Source organism: Lutra lutra, chromosome 10 (genome assembly GCF_902655055.1).
Source record: "Lutra lutra chromosome 10, mLutLut1.2, whole genome shotgun sequence".
In the NCBI taxonomy this organism is placed as follows: domain Eukaryota; kingdom Metazoa; phylum Chordata; class Mammalia; order Carnivora; family Mustelidae; genus Lutra; species Lutra lutra.
In genome coordinates this window covers 7,463,737-7,483,669 of record NC_062287.1, presented here as the reverse complement: position 1 = coordinate 7,483,669, position 19,933 = coordinate 7,463,737, and the positions used below count along the sequence as shown (strand labels likewise).

At 40.8% G+C, this 19,933-nt stretch overlaps 1 protein-coding gene across 1 annotated transcript in view; it reads right to left on the bottom strand.

The window, feature by feature from the left end:
- Positions 1-905: 905 nt before the first annotated feature.
- FDX1 (ferredoxin 1) overlaps positions 906-19,933 on the bottom strand; it is a 36,824-nt gene continuing 17,796 nt past the window's right edge. Inside the window, exons 3-4 of the mRNA XM_047690441.1 lie at positions 9,543-9,672; positions 906-5,065 (exon numbers count right to left, since the gene is read on the bottom strand). Of these exons, the coding sequence (XP_047546397.1) occupies positions 4,951-5,065; positions 9,543-9,672 (245 nt within the window). The 3' untranslated portion in view covers positions 906-4,950. The remainder of the gene's footprint in view (positions 5,066-9,542; positions 9,673-19,933) is intronic.

Genomic DNA, 19,933 nt, shown 5'->3' with positions numbered 1-19,933 from the left:
AAATCTCAATTTAGTGGGAGACGGGTAAGCTGATCCTGGCAGAGCGCTATTCTCCCATTCAGAACAGGCTTCCATGCGGCAGTGTGTTTTGGAGTACTACAAGGAGTTGTGGGATTTGAAAGAACTGATGTTGCTCTAAAAAGTAAACAATTTATAGTTCCGTTTTCAGTGACAGGTACTTTCCTTCTTTTACTTTTGTGAGAACTGCTCCTTATTTTTTCTTTCAATAAAAAGGCATTGAGTTATTTCCAGCCCACATTCATAGCTGTGTTGTTATCTGCTTCTTTTTGTAGTTATTACGGGCTAGAAATTTTCAACTTGTCGCTACTTCTCAAGGACCTAGCAGTGGACTGTTTCTCTAATGTAAACGATTATAATAAAGCACTTTCATTTGAGTGCATTCATCGGAGGGGTAGTGAGGCTTAAGATTACTCCCTGTATACATCTACTTTTTAAAAATAACTTCTAAATGGGTAAGTCAAAGAATCGAGCCCCAGTCTGCCGTTCCTACATAACAAGAATTCCACCTCTGGTTCATTACCCACAGTCATGATTTTGTCGAGAAGTGATAATCAACAATCACAGTTTTACAGTTCTTTACACTAACACTTTATGTGACACTCCACACAGCGCTTTATAGTTAAAAATGTTTACACGCGTCATCTTTTAATTTAAGCAACTACACAACATTGTCCAGTGGATCTCATTACACGGACGAGAGTAGCTCGGCTGAGGTACTGGGCGTAATTAGCTCTACTACCAGCTGCGTAACCAGAGGCTCGACTGCCTCAAGATGGCACACACACGAGGGGGCGCAGACAGGCCCCAAGAGGTCTTGGTATTGTATAATTTTGTAATAAAGTTGTATCATATCCTATGAATTATAAAGGATTCTCATACAAATACATGGTGAGCATATATCAAAGATTTATTTAACTCATTAATGAGGGGACCAGCAGAATGACAAAGCTGGTTCAAAGAAGGACATGAGAAGCAAACACACACACACACACATGCAGTGGGAAACAGTGCTGGAGGAGACTGCCCAGGCAGCCGGAGGACAGGATGAGACCCTACAAGGCAAGACACCATAACTCTCAGTTACTTTTCTACCAAAAAACAAAACAAAACAAAACAAAAAAACCTTTGCAACTTAACAATCTTCTCTAAGGTACTTAACATCTAACTTCAGATGGGGCACCAGGGGGCTCAGTCGGTTAAGCGTCTGACTCTTGATTTTGGCTCAGGTCATGATCTCAGAGCCCTTGGATCGCTCCCTCCTTCTCTCCCTCTCTGTTTGCCCCTCCCCCTGCTTGTGTGCACATGGGCACACTCTTTCTCTCTCAAACAAATAAACCTTTAAAAAAAAAAAGTCTAACTTTAGAGGGACTGGGTCCTAGTCGCTAGTAAGTACTAAGTCAAAGTTATCTTCCCTGGAGCCAGGGTCAGCAAACTTTTTCTGTATAAGGCCAGACAACAAATATTTTAGGTGTTATAAGTCATCTGTCTCTGTCATAACTGCTCAACTCTGCTACTATCAGATGAAAGCCCGCGGCAGTAAGTAAGAGATGAGCTGGGCTGCACGCCAGTAGGGCTTAGTGACCTAAAGCAGGTGGTGGGCTGGATTTGACCTACAGGACATAGTCTGCTAATGCCCCTTTCTTAGAGCATCAGGTGATCCTCGGTGCCCAGTTAGACATCCTCCAAGTACCACCTTAAAGTGACCTGCAGTAGTAATCTTTTTGCTTTATTTTCAAGTTTTAGATAGGTTTTTTTAAACAGTCCCCAGGTCTTCAAACAATAAACCCCATGCTTTTCCCTCATGGCAAAGGAGAGCTACCTTGCTATCTCTCTGAGACACACTCAGTCTTTGGAGTTCAGTTAAGAAACCAAGTAAGACTCTATTAAAGATAGGACATTAAAATAAAAATATTAAGAACAATGTGTTTCTCAATTTTTCTCAGTCTTTGGTTTGTGTGGTGTGGGAAAACAGTCTGTGAACTAACTAACTATCCCTTTTCACTGCCTTAAGGAATCCTCATTAGGACCAACAGAAAGCCTAACGCTGATGGGAAATCACTGAGGCTTTGCGAAATACATGATGGCAGACACTCCCCAGATGGAGAAGCACCCATCTGGAGGCTTCATCATGATGGTGTCACGTGACTCAAGGGCACGGAGACCATGTACCACCTACAGGATCTCAGCACTTGTATTTCAAGGACTACCTACCTGGAAGATCCAAGACCAGCAGAGACGCCTGACTTTAGCCCACTCAAAAGCTTTTTCATTCAAGGTATGTTTAAAAAAGATGACGAGTTGAACAATCCTTCTTAATACAGTGGAAATTATCTGCTCTCTCGGGAAAACCGGTGTGTCCTGATTTCTGTTAAGTTGGAGTGAAGAGGCAGGCTCAGGACATAGGTCCGTATTGAGCTCATGCGGTCTCATCCGTAACGGGAGGTTGCCACAGAGCAACACACTCCTTAGAAGACCAGGTTTTGTTTAACTCAAGTATTTATGATACACCTACTGTGGGACAAATACCACGATAGACACCGCAGTTACCAAGATGAACACAACCCAGTCCTTATTCTGAAAAAGCTTTGTCTTATCAGGGGGCAAATGTAGTAAGTGCTGCATGTAATAAGGCTACATAATGCCAAATGCAGGAAATGCTGTAACGGGCAGTCTGAGGCAGAGGCCTCGGGCAGATGAGGGAGGGTAAAGACGACTGGGTGAACCAAGCTGAGGGGTCATGGCTTCAGCAGCGGCTCATAGACAGAGGGAAGCAGAAAGGCGTGAAGGCTCTGCTTAATTTTTTAACATCAAACCATGTCTAAAAATTAAATGACAAATCCTATATCCAGGTGGTAAGATGGGCAGATGAGAGTCAAAGGGAAAGAGGAATGAGGACAATGATTAGATGATTTCTTACTAAGTTTCTGCAGAAGTAACGCCTCTCACTACAGAGACCTTTCCCATCCACTTCCCTTCTCAATGGTCTCTGGTAGATTTAAATGGTCTTTTAACCCCCTGTTTCTGTTCTGTAATAACCACTCTGTGTCTGCAAGTGATCATGTCTTCCTCCTGCCAGATGGTTTTCTAATTTTTAAGTTTCTAGAAACTTATAAACAAAAGAAAATCTGATAACAACATCTTGATATCATGCGATGTGTTGACACATGAAAGGAATCCTGTTGTTGCTTAACCAAGATCATATTTCTATTCTTAAATATTTCTCTAATAGGAAACAAAGTTTGGGTATAATGTTTGAATACCTTTGAACAGTTTACACTTAGAATAAAGTTTCATGTACTATTTTTAGAATGTGCATAAAACACATTATTTCTTGTTTTTATAGAGTGGTAAGTTAGCCTATAAATAAGAAATCCACCTAACAAATTCTGATCCAAAATGTGGTTTGCCACAAAACTTCAGGGAGTTTAGGAGCAGGAAAAGCAATTAAAAGAATTGTAAAACAAGAAGAAAAAGATGAGAAAACATATAATGAATCTAAGTTCCCCCCTAAGAAAACAATTTTTTAAGCGAAGTGTAATTGTTCTGATAAATGCTAAATGACTAAGATAGAAACTACACAGATCACCATAATATTTAAATAGTCATCAAGAAAATAAGAAAGTTGTCCTTTAAGACAAAAATTAGACAATTATTTTCACAGTGAAAGTTAGGCAAAAGGTTTTCAAAATTCTTTGAATCGTTCACTTGGAAAACTAATTCAGTAGCTCTGAATTACATATGTAATTACAGGTTGGTTTTATTTGTGAAAACCAAATACAATATTAAGTGTTAGCATGTAACCAACAATTATACATACTATTATGCCAAAGGAAGCTGCCTTTCTTGATGGCAAAATGCAGAGAAATGTTAACTAAAATTACACGGCATTGAAAGGGAACCCACCATTATTCTCTCTGATTTTAACCAACTGTCAGGAAGAAAACTATTGGGAGTTAGAGAAGAAAACCAATGAACCATCATAATAAAGAATACACAAGAATCTTTCAAAATGCAATGTAAGAGCAAAATCCAGCCCTTCTTGAAACGTTCAGAACACTTAGAAGGCCAGTCTTCTCAGGCAGTAACGTGCCAGAAGCTAACCTCAAAGTAATGGTTACTGTGGTAGCTTTAAACCACGTCTGCAAGTTCTCTGACACCCTCTCTTCAAACGAGGGGCCAGAGTCAATGCCTCACTGCTCATGAGAAGAGAGGCAGAAGTGGTGCTGTGTGACTTCCAGAACTAGTCACGGACAGGATGCAGCTTCTGCCTGGCCCATGAGCAGCCCCGCAGGGTGCTGGCTCTCGGAAACCAGCCCCCAGCTGTGAGGAAGTCCAGACACTTTCACTGGATCACAATTCTGAAATCTTTATTGAGAGGCAGCGATAGTCTTTGAAATTAAGTGGTTTACTGAGCGATTAGTTTTGTTCATTTAATTATTGCTGTTGATAAGATACTCCTAATTTCTCTAGTTTCAGTCTGAACACGAAACTTGTACTAAGAAGATATGAGTTCTAGTACATATTTTCTCATTTGTCCTGTGGCTCCAGACAAGCCATTTTTTATCTCTGCCTTCACCCACATCTAAAAGGGAAAAATAAAACGTTTTTTAACCTAACTTACATGTAATTAGGAATAAGATTTAGGTGAAAATATCTTGCTAAAGTTGTTAGACAAACATAAGGTGAAATATGTAAGGTTTTATAATACTAAGTATTTTCTAATATTTGATTTGCTTTTTGTAAGTGAACCAAAATAACAGTTGCATACTTTTAGAACTACAAAATGCAACAGTTATGTAAGGTCAATTAAAGTGGTAAAGCTAATCATAATAACAAACCCTTTCACCCATGTTCTCATGTAATTACATTAAGAAGTAATAATTATAAAAATAGGTAAAATTTTGTGAAAATATTCCAATTTTTTCTGGCTTAGGAGTTCTTGCCCGCATCCACGGCTTGTCTGGCATCAGCCACAGCATCAGGTACTCGCACTGTCATATTGTCCATAGCCTTTGTCAAACAGATCTGGCAGCCCAATCGAGACCTGCGTAAGAGGGAGAAGTTACGGTTTAGGATCAAGTGTGTTACTATTCATAAGGCAATGCAGTTGACAGGACATTTTCCTACTCAAAGCAGTGAGGGTTTACTTACCTTTTAAATCTCCATTACATCAAAAGACACACCCAACCCTTTCAAAACTAGAGGCTACACGGAAATGCAAGCGTGAGACGGAACACAAAGCACGGTGTGCAGAAGCATGTTCGTCTTCGGTCTCTAGCATCGCCTACAACTACTGTGTTTCGGTGAAAGGGCTGACAAGCAATGAAATCATCATAAGGCACGACAACGGGGAAGAGAACAGAGGTTTGAGCAACACCAAGAGAACGATTCATCAATTCCCCCGCCCCACCACCGTCCTCTAAACCATATGGACAATAAAAGAAAGGTACCCTTTATAAAACCTTTAAAACAAGAAATTTGAAATAAATACATAGACTAAGTCATCAATTATCAGATGCATTTTTTGGCCACGTTTTTAATATCTCTGAAATGGAGATGCGTCTTAAAATCAACAGCATCTTACAATCACAGCTGCACTGGGAGGTGGCAGTCACATCGGAGCTGTGGGCTCAGTGACACTGTTTGATGGGCGTCTTTTCAACTGAGTTGTGGGAAGGGTGTTCATACTACATGTGTGAACTTAACTACCACTCAAAATAAGTCCAAAGAGACTATGAAAGTTAAGAAACATACATAGGAGGACATAAATTTGGCATTAGTAAGGCAAATATTTGTCACTGGAAGAATATAATTCCATTATCCTTTTTTTTTCTTCAGAATTACTACCAATTTTATTTGTATTTTACTTTTTTAAACAGTGACGTACAAATATATATCTAAATAAGTATAAATAGCTCTTTTAATATGCACAAAATGTCAAGTGATAACTTTATACCAGTATTTTAATCAGCAGTGTTTTTCTCTGTGAGGCACATAAAAACAATATATTAGTGACACAGTCAAACTGTCTACACTGTGATGGACTTCGACATGCAGGTCTTGGTCTCATTCATGTATCCATTCAGCATTTCCTGAGCATCTAAAGGCACAGCACTGAATGTCAGTGGGTGTGCAAGGAAGAGCACCTCACGTCCCTCCTGAACACACTGACGTGCCAGGGGCCGGGGGCTGTAAGGAGGCAGCATCGGGTTAGAGCCGACCAGGCAGGGGTCCAGAATCCAGCACGGCACATGGCCCGTTTCCTAACCCTGCCAGACATTAGTCTCCTAACCTAATCCTAAAGATGAAGAATAAGCAGGGTCCTCACAGAACTGCTCTGGGACTCAACTACCAGCGACAGTATGAAAGAGTGAACTTTCAATCAAACAGAAGAGATGAGACACATTTACAGATAATTAACATGTGAGATCGTGACCGATGCCACAGAGAGAGAAAGCTAGAAGGTCTGAGAAGAAGAAAGCACTTACTTCTGGCCAGAAAAGATGGCACTTAGAATGGGCTTTAAAGGATGGGGTGGATGTAATACTTAATAAAAGATAAAGTCATTTGAGGCAAAGGTACAGGGATTCAAGGCATATTTGAGGTCATATGGGTTTGCAGCCTGGCTTGGCTACTATGCAGGGAAGGTGATGGGCTAAAACAGCCACCAGGCCGCAGAGAGCTTTGAATACCAAGAGTTTAGGCTTTAACTAGTGAGCAATGAGGGACCACTGGGAAGTTTCTGAGCAAGGGAGTAAGTTTAACCAGAGGAAATACTGACTTCTGATAGAAATAATCCCCTTCTGCCAATAATTCATATTTGCTGATTACAAATAGCCTTGACCGTACTCAATTATGCCTTGAGCTCTGTCTGCAGAGCAGAAAATGTGTCAAGCCAATTTAGACCAATTCGTCCAACTGTGGCGAGTCCTAGAGAGACTGCTGGTTATTCCCAGTGTTCACATACAGACAAGATAATGCCAGTCTCCAAGGCACTTTTAATTTAGTAAGCAAGACAGAGATGGAAACAGCTGTCAGTGAAAAGGGGCAGCTTACGGTAAGTGCAGTAAAAGGACAGGAAGTGTGGTATGGGGACCCAGGGATGGTGGCTCCATGAAGACAAGGCAGTGGTGCCTGCAGCTGTTTTCTCCCCTCTCTCCTCTACCTTCTTGCTCTAGGTTACCCAGTGGACAAAATGTCTATACCTCCAGACCAGGAGACCAACCGCAAAGTGGCCTTGATTTCACCCTAAGTTCCACAAAATTCTGACACTGCACAAACCTTGACGGTATGTTCTCTAGTCCCCTTTGCCATATATACGTGACAGTGGAAATACACTAGAGGGTGTGTTTACTTTACTCCTAAGGGTTGGTTTTCAGTTCAAAGAAGTATAAGATCAACAACTTTGGGGCCCAATATAACCTATGCAAATCAAGGCTCTGTCATTCTCTAGATGTGCACACAGCCTTAAGCAAATCTTGTAATTACACCTTATTTTCCTGCCTATGAATTGATGATGATACTGCCTAACCCTGGAGGTCAGAAAAATCATTGTCAAGTACCTAAGCATGATAGTAAGTATCCAGCACATAAATTGATATTTTTACGATTACAATGCTAAAAACTATTTAATGACTGCTTTCTCCACCAGACACTAAGAGCATCACACAACACCCCAGCGTGGCAGGCACGATTATCATCCTCATCTTCCAACTAGAGACACTGAGGCCTCTGTGTCCATTACCCCTAGAAATCGGTGGCACCAAGGAATGACTATCACCAAATACGGACCCACAGGTAATTCCTGAATTTCTCTATCGACCATTAATTCCACAACTAGTTGGGTGATGCCCTATGGTGAATCAGGCCCTGGAGATACAGGAAAAAAGCGACCGGTAACATTACAGTAAGTGCTCTATGAGCCCACGTATCACCAATCCAGCAGTAATCACAGTGAAGAAGACTCTATAATAAACATTAAAACAATGGTGTTTTATCTTAAGAAATAAAGACATTTACACAGCACTTAACTTTAAAATACATACAGGAACCGAAAGAATTTCCTTGTTTTGGAACTATGTGGTACCCCCAGAAATCGTTTACATGTGGTCACTGGCTGTGAGCAAAATTATTTTCATTCCAGATGTGCCCCAGTGTCTTATAACTGCTACCTGTGACAAGCATTGTTCTCTTTCCCCACAACAGTCACTGTGTGCCTTCTGTGCACTACTCCCCAGCAAAAACAGGGGTCGACAGAGAAGATGGCACCTAAAGATGTGAAGGGGGATGGGGACGGGGCAGCTACCGTACACTTTGCTCTGAAGAGACCCTGTCTTCCCAGCTTCTCCTGCTGGGGATCAGTCTCACTGCCACCAGCAGGAAAATGAACCACCAAAGGGAATAAATGGATTCGTCACCTCTAAATAAATACCAATGAACTAAACATTTTTGTTAGGATTAAATAATATGGTTGACATTAAGGATTTAACAAAATTATGGTTATATAATATATACAATTTATGGCTATTATTATTACTATTATTTTTAATTTCTTAAACAGTGATTTTTTCATGAGGATCACCAAATTATAGTTAAAACCAAAGGCAACCTTAATTCAGTAATCCCTTATGATCTTGCCCCCCTGAAACAATAACGTAACTAGCTACCTCCTCTAACTCCAACTGAAAGACTAGGTAATTTTTAAAAATCAAGTATCACTCAATATCACTTATTACTATAAATCTGACTACTTTAAAGAGGAATTCTACCTATTGTTAATATCAAGAACAAGCTCTAATTAAATCTAAGTGTATTAAGATACACTTAGAAACAGAACTATTCTTTTTAATATAGTTACCATTATATATTGTTTCTTTAAAACTTCTGTTCTTGGGGCGCCTGGGTGGCTCAGTGGGTTAAGCCGCTGCCTTCGGCTCAGGTCATGATCTCAGAGTCCTGGGATCGAGCCCCGCATCGGGCTCTCTGCTCAGCAGGGAGCCTGCTTCCTCCTCTCTCTCTGCCTGCCTCTCTGCCTGCTTGTGACCTCTCTGTCAAATAAATAAATAAAATCTTTAAAAAAACAAAAAACAAAAAACAAAACTTCTGTTCTTTCAAGTAGGTTAAACTTCCCATGATAATTTCATCCAATTATCAAATCTGTCCTTCAAGAACACTATAAAAAGCATTAAATTGAATCCCAACTCATTAAATTGTGATAAATATTAATCCCTGGCATAAAAATAGATGAAAGAAGATTTATTAGGATCTAGAACTTATACCTCCTATACCTTGAATGGATTTTTTTTTCTTTTTTACTTTAGCAGAACGGGAAGTTTCATAAAGGCGAAAATTATAAGAGTGAGAACAAAAAGAAATATTTGATATTCAGAGTTTGTGACCGTTATCTATCTGTGCCAGGAGATCACTATTACATGTGTGGGTCTGGTCTCAGATAGATACAAACTACTAAAAACTTTAACTTCCCAGATTATTGTATAGCTGAAGTAGTCCTAAACTCTTACCTATCTGTTAGTCCGTAGGCCAGATCGAGCATGTCATTTTCCTCATCCGTGACTGCTTCTAGCTTCTCAAATATGTGCTCTTCAAAGATGAGGTGACAGGTGGAGCAAGCCAGGGTTCCCTCACATGCACCTAAGAAAGCAACAGACATTGAACACACTCCCCTACACTACACACAATTCAGATCTAGCTTGAACTGATTATGTCTAAATTTTAGAATCAGGATTAGCATACAGAAATGATAGGACCTTATTTCTGAATAATAATGAGATTTAGAGACAACCCTCCCCCTTTCCCATGCCCTCCGTCCCAAGTGCACACACACACAATTTGAAATCTTTCACATACGCTTTCAAAAAGGTTCTGGGTTAAGTGCTGTGAAGGGAAACACAAAAATCCACAATCCTAATATCAAAGAGCTTACAAATTAATAAACTCAGACATAGGGACGCCTGGGTGGCTCAGTTGGTTAAGCGGCTGCCTTCAGCTCAGGTCAGGATCCCAGCGTCCTGGGATCGAGTCCCACATCGGGCTCCTTGCTTGGCAGCGAGCCTGCTTCTCCCTCTGCCTCTGCCTGCCACTCTGTCTGCCTGTGCTCGCTCTCGCTTCTCTCTCTATGACAAATAAATAAATAAAATCTTTAAAAAAATAAAATAAAATAAACTCAGACATACACACATACAACGTGTGCATTTTTAAATTTATGTAGTAATTTATATAATAGCTATCGAAGTTATTTACCTTTATTCTGGAGAGCTTAACACAAATTTATGAAGCCTTATGCTATATAAGAGGAATGAGAAAGCAAGTAAACCCACGTCTAAATCAAATTAAATATTCCTCCCTCTCAATCACTCTTTAAAACTAAGATAGAATCAAATAAGTCATTTTAAGAATTATGTTGCTTTTAAAATAATAAGACTATTTCTCCCATCCTGTTTTTTTTAAGTTATGAATTTGACAGTTAGTTTCTGAGTGCCTCTTACATGCCAGGCACTGTGCAAAGGGAACTGAAAAGTCACGCAATCCAAGGAAACCACGACTGGCTCTGCTGCGCAGCATCCCTGTCCCACAGGTTCCCTAGCGTCTGCAGGAAAGCCTCCCAGCAAAGCTACACCGCGTAAGCAGGTCCGTCACGCGGTAACTTCTGCCGCTGACCCAGATCGAGCCCACACAGTCCCGGCCTTCTTTCCTCAGCTATGTTGAGGCATAACTGACTAAACTGTAAGCTACAGAAGTGTGCATCGTGTGATCAGCTCCAAGTACACAATGTGGAAGGATCCCCCCCGACCTAATTCATTAATACACCCATCTTCTGATATATTTATCACTTTTTTTTTTTTTTTGGTGAGAACAGTTCAGTTCTATGATCTTAGCAAATGTCAGTTCTATGACACATTATACATCAGTTACAGTCACCACGTTACACGTGACACCCTCACACCTTATTCACGTACAGCTCAAGTCTGTGTCCCTTCACCAACCTCTCCCTACTTCCCCAACTCCTGGCACTCACTTTTCTACTCTCTGTGAGAATTTCATGAACAGTTTATTTAGTCAATCTTTCTGCTAAACAATAGCTTTCCATATATTTGAGACTGCTCTTCCCTCTCCAAGCTTAGCACCCTTAGCTATTTCAAGTTTGTCGCACATACAACAGCTCTAAATCCTGTCCCCGGTCTAGCCGAGCTTATCTTCCAAAAACGGGGAGTCCAAAGGAGGATCTGATGAAACGGAACCATGCAGAAGCATTTTCTGGTTAAAATCCACCTGAAAATGTTATTCTTGCTTGTTTTTTAAATAATTTTAAAGCCTTTACACAACTGTAAAGATTATAGGGTCCTAGGAGTAACTTCGGTTTGATTTAGATTCTCTTTGGTCAATAAACAATACATAAAACATGTAACTATTATCAGTAACGAGTAACCTGCTTTATTTTCCCCTGAATGACTTAATAATTTTAACAAGAGTTGTTCCCTCATAATTTAAACATTTGTCATTTACACTTTATTATCAAAAAAAAATCAAGAAGGAAATGAGAGACTTCCTTAAATGTTCATTTCTACTAAATCTGATTTAAAGCAGTAACAGGACTGAGTAGAAGGAGACCACACAGTGAAGCCCGGGAGTCACAGGCGGGCTCTGGAGCCAGGCTCTCAGGCTTCCATCCCCGCATCACCTCAGTTCCCTCAGGAGTGACCCTACCACCCTCACATGGCAGTTGCAAGAATTACATGTGAGTGTTTACTTAATATATGTCCTTGCAACCATGACATACAGGTAGTAAGCCCAATACAAGTGTATTGTTACTGTTATTATTATTAATCTTGTATTAATATTGTTATGTATTAATACTACTATGGAAGTTTTAAGGAATCTTAAATAATTCAACTTTCTCTTTAAATACAATAGGAATTAAACACAAGAAGGTAAATGAATAGACTAAAGATCATATTGCTAGTTAGAGATGCGTCACAGCCTCAAGTAAGTTTCCCAATGTTGAAGATAACTAGTTCCTGTGACTCCATAACCTAAGTCACCTTACTTAAATACTAAGTATACATAATCTAATAAACATACACACAGGGGTGCCTGGGTGGCTTAGTCAGCTGGGCATCCAACTCTTGGTTTCAGCTCAGGTCAGGATCTCAGGGTTGTGGGATCAAGCCCCGCGCCGGGCTCCACGCTCTTCATGGAGTCTGCTTGAGTTTCTCTTTCCCTCTGCCCCTCCTCTCCACATGCGCGTGCGCGCTTTCTCTCTCTCAATATAAACACACACACACACACACACACACACATTGGTTATTTGAGCAAGTAGTTGACTTTTCTATTTTTGTGTAAATTTGGAACATTTCATACAAAATGTAAATGGATATATTTTACTTAAATGGGGGCAGGAGAGGTATAGATAGATCTTTATATCTGTATCTCAAGTTTAAAAGCATAATCTGTAAAAGAAAAAAACATATATGTTGAAATTCATTAAAATTAAAAACCTGTATTCTGCTGATGACATGGTCAAGAGAATGAAAAGACAAGCTACAGAGTGGGATACCTGTCCAATAAAGGACTAGAATCCCTAATATGTAAGGAACTCTCAAAACTCATGCTAGAAGAAAAAGCCAACAACCCAATTAAAAAATAGGTAATAGACATGAACAGATAACTTCACCAAAGAGAATATAGAGATGACAAATAAGCACATAAAAATATATTCAAGGGCAGCTGGACTTGAACGTGTACATATGCACAACTCTGGGCCACTCAGAGCTTTCTTCTAGTAGTACAAGAGAAAAATTAGGCCATTCTCCCAGATGACTTTGGAAAAAATGATGGCGATCCCTCCCCTGAAAAAATCCCCAGATATTCAACATCTTTAATTTTTGGAGAAAACGCTGGTGAAAACCGCAACACAATACCGCGATATGCGTACTAGAAACAAACTGTGCTGCGTCCACACGGGATGCTTGTCAGCAGTAAACAGGAATGAATTGTGGGCACGAGACCACTTGGATGAATCTCGGGCATTATACTGAGTGAGAGAGATCGCTTCTCGGCCTTTTGGCTAAGATCAAGTATACTGAGTGAGAGAAGCCAGTCTCAAAGGTTACGTACTGTAAGTTTATATTAGACAACATTCTGAAAAGACTAAACTACAGGATGGAGACCGCACCAGTGGTTACCAAGGGTTAGGGATGGGTGAGGGTGTGACCCCAAAGGAGCAGCCCAAAGGAATTTTGGGGGTGATGAAACTGTTCTGTATTGTGATTGCGGTGGTGGTTACACAAACTTATACTGTGTTAAAATTCATACAGGTATATCCCAAAAAGGCAAAAGTCAGGTGCTTACTAGCTGGAGGACTACCTTTAACTACAAGACCAAGAACCTACTAAATTGGAAGAAATAGCCATCATGAAATATTTTTTTTACGAGCTGAGAAAAGAACAAAAGAAAGGAATAACTTTTCTGAAATAGCCTCTTGTTGTTCTCATAGTTCTAGGCTCTTTTTAAAAAGATGTATATTTTCCTCCGAAGTACTTTTTTCAGAGACACATCTTCACTAGTTTCTGTAAGTCTTCCTGTTTTTTTTAAATAGGACAGATTTTTAAATCTAAAAAAAAAAAAAAAACCTCCTCAGATTGTCTTATTATCTTGGGGGTCTTATAGGATTGTTCCTTCTAATCGTGATTCATGAGGTCTTATGAATTGTAGATGCAGAATTTTTTTTTCAAAAGTGACACTTAGGGTGCCTGGGTGGCTCAGTTGGTTAAGCGACTGTCTTCAGCTCAGGTCATGATCCTGGAGTCCCGGGATCGAGTCCTGCATCAGGGTCCCAGCTCCACGGGGAGTCTGCTTCTCCCTCTGACCTTCTCCTTGCTCATGCTCTCTCTCACTGTCTCTCTCTCTCTCTCTCTCTCAAACAAATATTTTTTTTTAAAAAAGTGACACTTAGAGCACAATATGACCATTCTGTTCAGTACAATGTTAGCCATCTTAAACAGGCTGAGTTGATTTCATTCTGCGTCTAAGAGTGTCCGTTATATTTGATTTCTTCCCAGTCCAGGGAATAAGAAAAGCACACCTGTTGACAGACAAAGCTTGGAAGGGACTGTAAAATATGGGGTGATCACGAATATAGTGCATTGACGTAAAGAGTAAATACGGGACTAGAATGTATAATAGGAACTTAGCTTGCAGGAACCAAAAGTTTAATCTTCTGCATATACTCAACGTTTGTCAAATGCGTGTTAGAATCCTCTTCAGCTCTGAGTTTGGCAACTTAAGCAAGATGTGGAAACAATTGGCAAGTTTCCCGAGAGGGCAATGAAAATTATACTAGAGAATGAAAATAAAATCTTTAAGAGAAGGTTAAAAGAATTCAAGTTTCCTAGGGAAGAGAGTTGAAAGTGTAAGAAGAGCTGGAACATGGCTGGTGACTCTTCGTTTCATTTGACCCGGTGGTGCAAAAAGGAATTCCCAATTTTTCCAGAGGGATTTACCGGCTATATGAACTTTTCTCTCCTTACCAAGATGACTGAGACCATGTTGTACGCACCCTCCTCTTCCCTGGGCTTTTCTCACATTGCACCTTTCTGGTGCCCTCTCTACCATTTGAAACATTCTTATTTGACTCCCTTTCTAGGACGGGATCTCTCCTTGGCGCTCTCTACTTTCTTCCATCTTCTTACCCTCCCCCTGGTGAAATCCCATGGTTTCTGCTTCTGTCGTACTCATCTCAAATCCATCCTTTACACAGCCACCAGTGAGATCGGTCCAAAATAAGACATGCTGCATCACCTTCCTGCTCAAAATCCTTTAGCAGCTTCCCGTAACCCACTGCAGAGGTTCGCAACCACCATCTCTCCAGGGGCTGGACGTGGGAGAGGACAGGTGACAGACAGGTGTCCACAGCCCCTTCGCCACTCTCATCTCTGTGGCAGCCTACCACGAGAGACGGTTGGTTACCTGAGCATGTGAGTTACCCACCAGTGTGTTTTCTTCCTGCCACTCCCCCTGCTTATGCTCTCTCTCTCTGTCAAATAAATAAAATCTTTAAAAGAAAGAAAAGAAAAGAACATCCTCTCTTCATTAATTGCTTTCATACCTTGGCCATAGCTACAAAGTGGAAACAATCCAAACATTCCTCAAGGGATAAAAGTGTAAACAAAAAGTAGAACATCCATAAAATGGAATATGAGTATTATTTGGCCCTAAAAAGGAATGAAGTACTGATACATGCTACCACAGAGATGAACCTTAAAAATAGGATACTAATCGGAAAAAGTCAGTTACAAAAGACAACTTCTGATTCCATTTACATGTAGTATCCAGGAGAGGCAAATCTATAGATAGAAAAAGATGTGATCGTTTAAGGGACAGGAAATGGGGGGTTGGGGAGTCGTAGCTAAAGGGTATAGAATTTCCATTTGGAATAATGAAAATGTTTTAAAATTAACGTGGTGAGGGACTGAGCGCAGCAAAATGGACAACAAAGATGGGCCTCGGTCACACCCCACCCTCCACAACAACAACTTGGCACCATCCACAAAGTGCCTCTGTGGGAGCTGTGGGATCCGGGTGGGGCTGACCCTCCAGTGCAGCCCGAGGATGAGCTGTTTTGAGAAGATGCTGCCCAACAGGCCCACTTCCCGCGCTTCCAGCGTGCTGAGTTTGAGCTGAACTGCTAGAGGGCAGCAAGTGGCAAGGACATCGGCAGTCAGGGCTCGGAATCTATCAGAGGGATGTGACTCTTACTAACCACGACATGTGCTCTAGCAGGAGGCCCACTGAGCACTGGGGATGCGTCACCCCCAGATCTACCCAGCCCATGCACAGAAACCTCAAGCAGTCCACACGTCTCACCCACACATCTTCCTTCTGACCCTGTGGCCAACTCCCCAAGCACACTCCCAAGGGCATCAAGAGTGAGCTTGTGCAGACGACCAGGAAGCATGTGCATGAAGCCAGCCTGCATCTGCGGGCCTGGGACAGGCCGCCCTTGGAAAAGGGAAGCTGTGAGCACACAAGCTGGCTCTGCAGAACCCAGAGAAGGCGCAGAAGTTTAAGACTGTGCCACAGGAGGAAGCAAGCATGCAGGTAAATCCACTGAAGGCTCCCCAAAGCCTCAGAATCCCTAGCAGGGCTGACAAAAATTTCCCTCCCAAAGTCGGTCCATGAAGACTAGACGAGGTGACTGCCACTGCAGATGTGAAGACAACACCATGAGACTTTGAGGAACATGAAAAATCAAGGAAACATGATGCCACCAAGAGAACACAATCATCTTCAAGTAACTGACCCCAAAGACAAGAACATCTGCTATTTACCTGATAAAGAATTCCTAAAAACTGTTTCAAGGAAATTAAATGAGCTACAAAGAAACATAGAAAGACCATCAATGAAATTGGGAAAATGATGCATGAACATGGTTAAGTATAACAAAGAGCCAGAAATCATAAAAGAGAACCAAACAGGAATTCTGGAGCTGAAGAGCACAGTTAAAGAAATGGAAAACGCGACAGAGACCGTCCACGACACAATGGCCCAGGCAGAAGAAAGACCGCAGATTAGAAGATAGGACCTTTGAAATTATCCAGTCAGAGGGAAAAAAGAAAAAAAGAATGGAAATGAGTAAGAAAGCCTATGTGATCTGCTGGTGTTTTAACCATCAAAACAAACAATCCACAAATTCCTGGAGTCCCCAGTGGAGAAGAGAGGGAAAAGATGGCAAAAAGCTTATTTTAAGAAATAACAGCTGAGAAACTTCCAAAATTTGGTGGAGTTGGACATGCAACTTCATGAAGCTCATAGGTCCCCAAACAAACTCAACTTGAAGAGATCTTTTTCAAGAAACAATATAATAAAACTGCCAAAAATCAAAGACAAAGAAGGAATCTTAAAAGCAGCAAGAGAAAAGCTTGTAATTTACAAGGAAATCCCCATAAGGCTATCAGTGGATTTCTCAGCAGAAACCGCAGAGGTGGGGCGCCTGTGGCTCAGTCAGTTGAGTGTCTGCCTTTAGCTCAGGTCATGATTCCAGGGTCCTGGGATGGAGCCCCATGTCGGGCTCTCTGCTCAGTGGGGAGCCTGCTTCTCCTGCTCCCTCTCCCTCTCTTGCCATTCTGCCTGCTTGTGTGTGCTCCCTTTCTCTGTGTCAAATAAATGGATAAAATCTTAAAAAAAGAAAAAAAGAAACCATAGAGGCCAGGAGACACCAAGATGACATATACAACATGCTGACAGGAAAAACTCCAACCAAAACACTCTGACAAAGTTGTCCTTCAGAAATGAAAGAAAGACAAAGACTTTCCCAAAAAAGTGCTCTCTCCAAAATAAGATTTTTAAAAATAATAATAATAAAATACACTTAGGCGAACAAACATTTCAAATAAAACTTTTTACATTACTATGTCCACCTTTCAAATAATCAAAAATATGATATATAAAAAATATATATAAATATACATAAAATATGATTATCACAGATGATAATCAGACTTAGGGACACATTATAGCCATACTGGTATTAGCCCCTGGCGCCAGCACTTTATCAGTCATTCTTGCCTGGTTATATAACAATTTTCATGAACTTCAAGGTATGCACACTTCAGTGCTGCTTTTATTTTGGTGGCACTCTGGCTACTGATTAAGAGTTCTCCTAATTTAATAGTAATACGTATCATGACAGATTTTTGGCTTTTGTCATAGCTTTTTTGTCACATCTAAATTCTATTCCAAAATAACTGATTTTCAGATGCATTTTTCAGCACTAGCACTTAATGAATGCTTGGCTGAAACCATTATAGGCTTTAAAAAATATTAAATTATAACCAGAATTTAAAACATCATCACTACAGTCAACAAAACCACACCAACATTCTGATTTCTATAAACAGCAGTCAACATGATAGTGTCTGAGGATGGCATCACTTTAGCTACAATAACAAATGTAAAATTTACAGTTGACACAGCCTAGCTCCTGGAAACTATGGGATTCTTGATAAACTTTCGGTTTTCACAGTAATTCTGATTTTACTAGAGTAAGACCCTTACCACCGTTAATCTACAAAATTTCAAGTTCACATAATTTCAAAATTACCTTAAGAATAAGTAAGTATGGCTATTGGCTAATCTCAAGATTGGTAATAAATAAAATTTCTCCAGACTGAGTTTGGGTTTTGTTTGGTTTTAAGCGGGGGGTGTGTGGGGGTGTGGGGGGTGTGGAGAGAATCTTAAGCAGGCTCCAGGCCCAGCGTGAAGCCCAACACAGGGCTCAATCCCACAATCCTGAGAACATGACCTGAGCTGAAACGAAGAGTCAGACACTTAACTGACTGGGTCACCCAGGCACCCCTGGCTTGATTATTTATTTCTTTTAACAAAATTCTTGCCATAATATTAATTCCCAGAAAAAAGAGATCTACAGACTATTGTTCTTTTTTTTTTCATGTAATTTGTGTGTTTGCCAATAGGAAAAAGATCATTTTGCGTACATGTGCGCACATTTGTATCTTATATTAAGACTATTTTGTGGAGAGATGATGCTAACAAGAAAGACTGCCCACTCAACCTAATCCCTTTCCCCCCAAATGTCCAGAGGATAACTGTACTATTATATATTAAAAATATGATATTATATATTATATTTAAAATATGTTAAATATATATATATTATATTAAAATAAAAATATGTAAGTATAAAATCTAATTTTCCAGAGTAAAGTTTGATCTGGCATAGCCAGTAATGCAGTATAACAACAGGGAATCAAAAAACATGATAGGAATAACATATAGATTTATGTGAACATGATCAGGATCTCCCAATTTGAATAATTTCCCTCAAAAGAGACATGAAGGAAATAGATGATATAGCAGGAAAAAAAAACAAAACAAAACCAAGGTCTGAGGTAATAAACTAGGTCGTTTGATCAGAGAGGTATAGCTGCCCCCTAGTGACGAAATATTATAATACACTCTGAAAACCGATCCTCCAAGAAATATAGATCAATATAAAAGTTGGAAATAACAACAAAAAGAAAGTTGGAAATTACACATGCTTATAAGTGTGTTACTTCCAAAATTTACCATTTTTTTCCTTCTTACTCATATATGCTCATTACTTCATACAGTGAAGAATAAAACAGGAATGATTTTATCCTCCATCGCAGGCTCTGAGGAGGAAGCAAATGAAGGAACAGATACTTAACAGGTTGTGATACATGCAGTGAAAGACAGAGGATGCTGCGGCAGAGAATAAAGGGCTCAGGGCAGAGAGAGGAGTCCGACTTTGGCCTGGGTGGTTGGGCAGAGCGTCACTGAGGAAGTGACATAAAACCTGAGCCGAGGCAGATGAAAATCCCGTGTACAGGAGAGAGGAGAAAGGAGAGAGGGGGTGTCCCAGGCAAGAGAAACACGTGAAGTGTGTATGACGTCTCAAAGCAAAATTTCTGGGTGAGGTCAGCTCTTGAGAAAAGGCCAGTGTGGCTGCAGTGAGAGAAAGAATGGTGAGAAATTCGGGAAAGGAGGAAGGGCAGTGGGGCTTCCTAGGCTGGGGCGAGGAATGTGATTTGTATCCTACGCGACACGGGAAGTTACTCATGCTTTGCAGTCAGGGGACGTGCCTGATCACCCCAAGTGCAGGCTCAAGAGCGGGAGCAGGTCCGCACAGTTCCCAGCGGGCAGCGGCCAGCCAGCCCCAAGCAGTGACCGCGGGGAGGCGGACAGGCGTATGTGGGAGGCACAGCGGACAGCGGCTGCTGACGGCACCGGAGGTAGGGGGCAGAGGAGAAGGAAGAGCCAAAGACACTCTCCAGTTTCCAGCTGAAACAGCTGAGTGATGCTCACAGAAGGCAGGTGAGACCTGAGGAAGAACTAGTTTCGGTGGGGAAGAAAA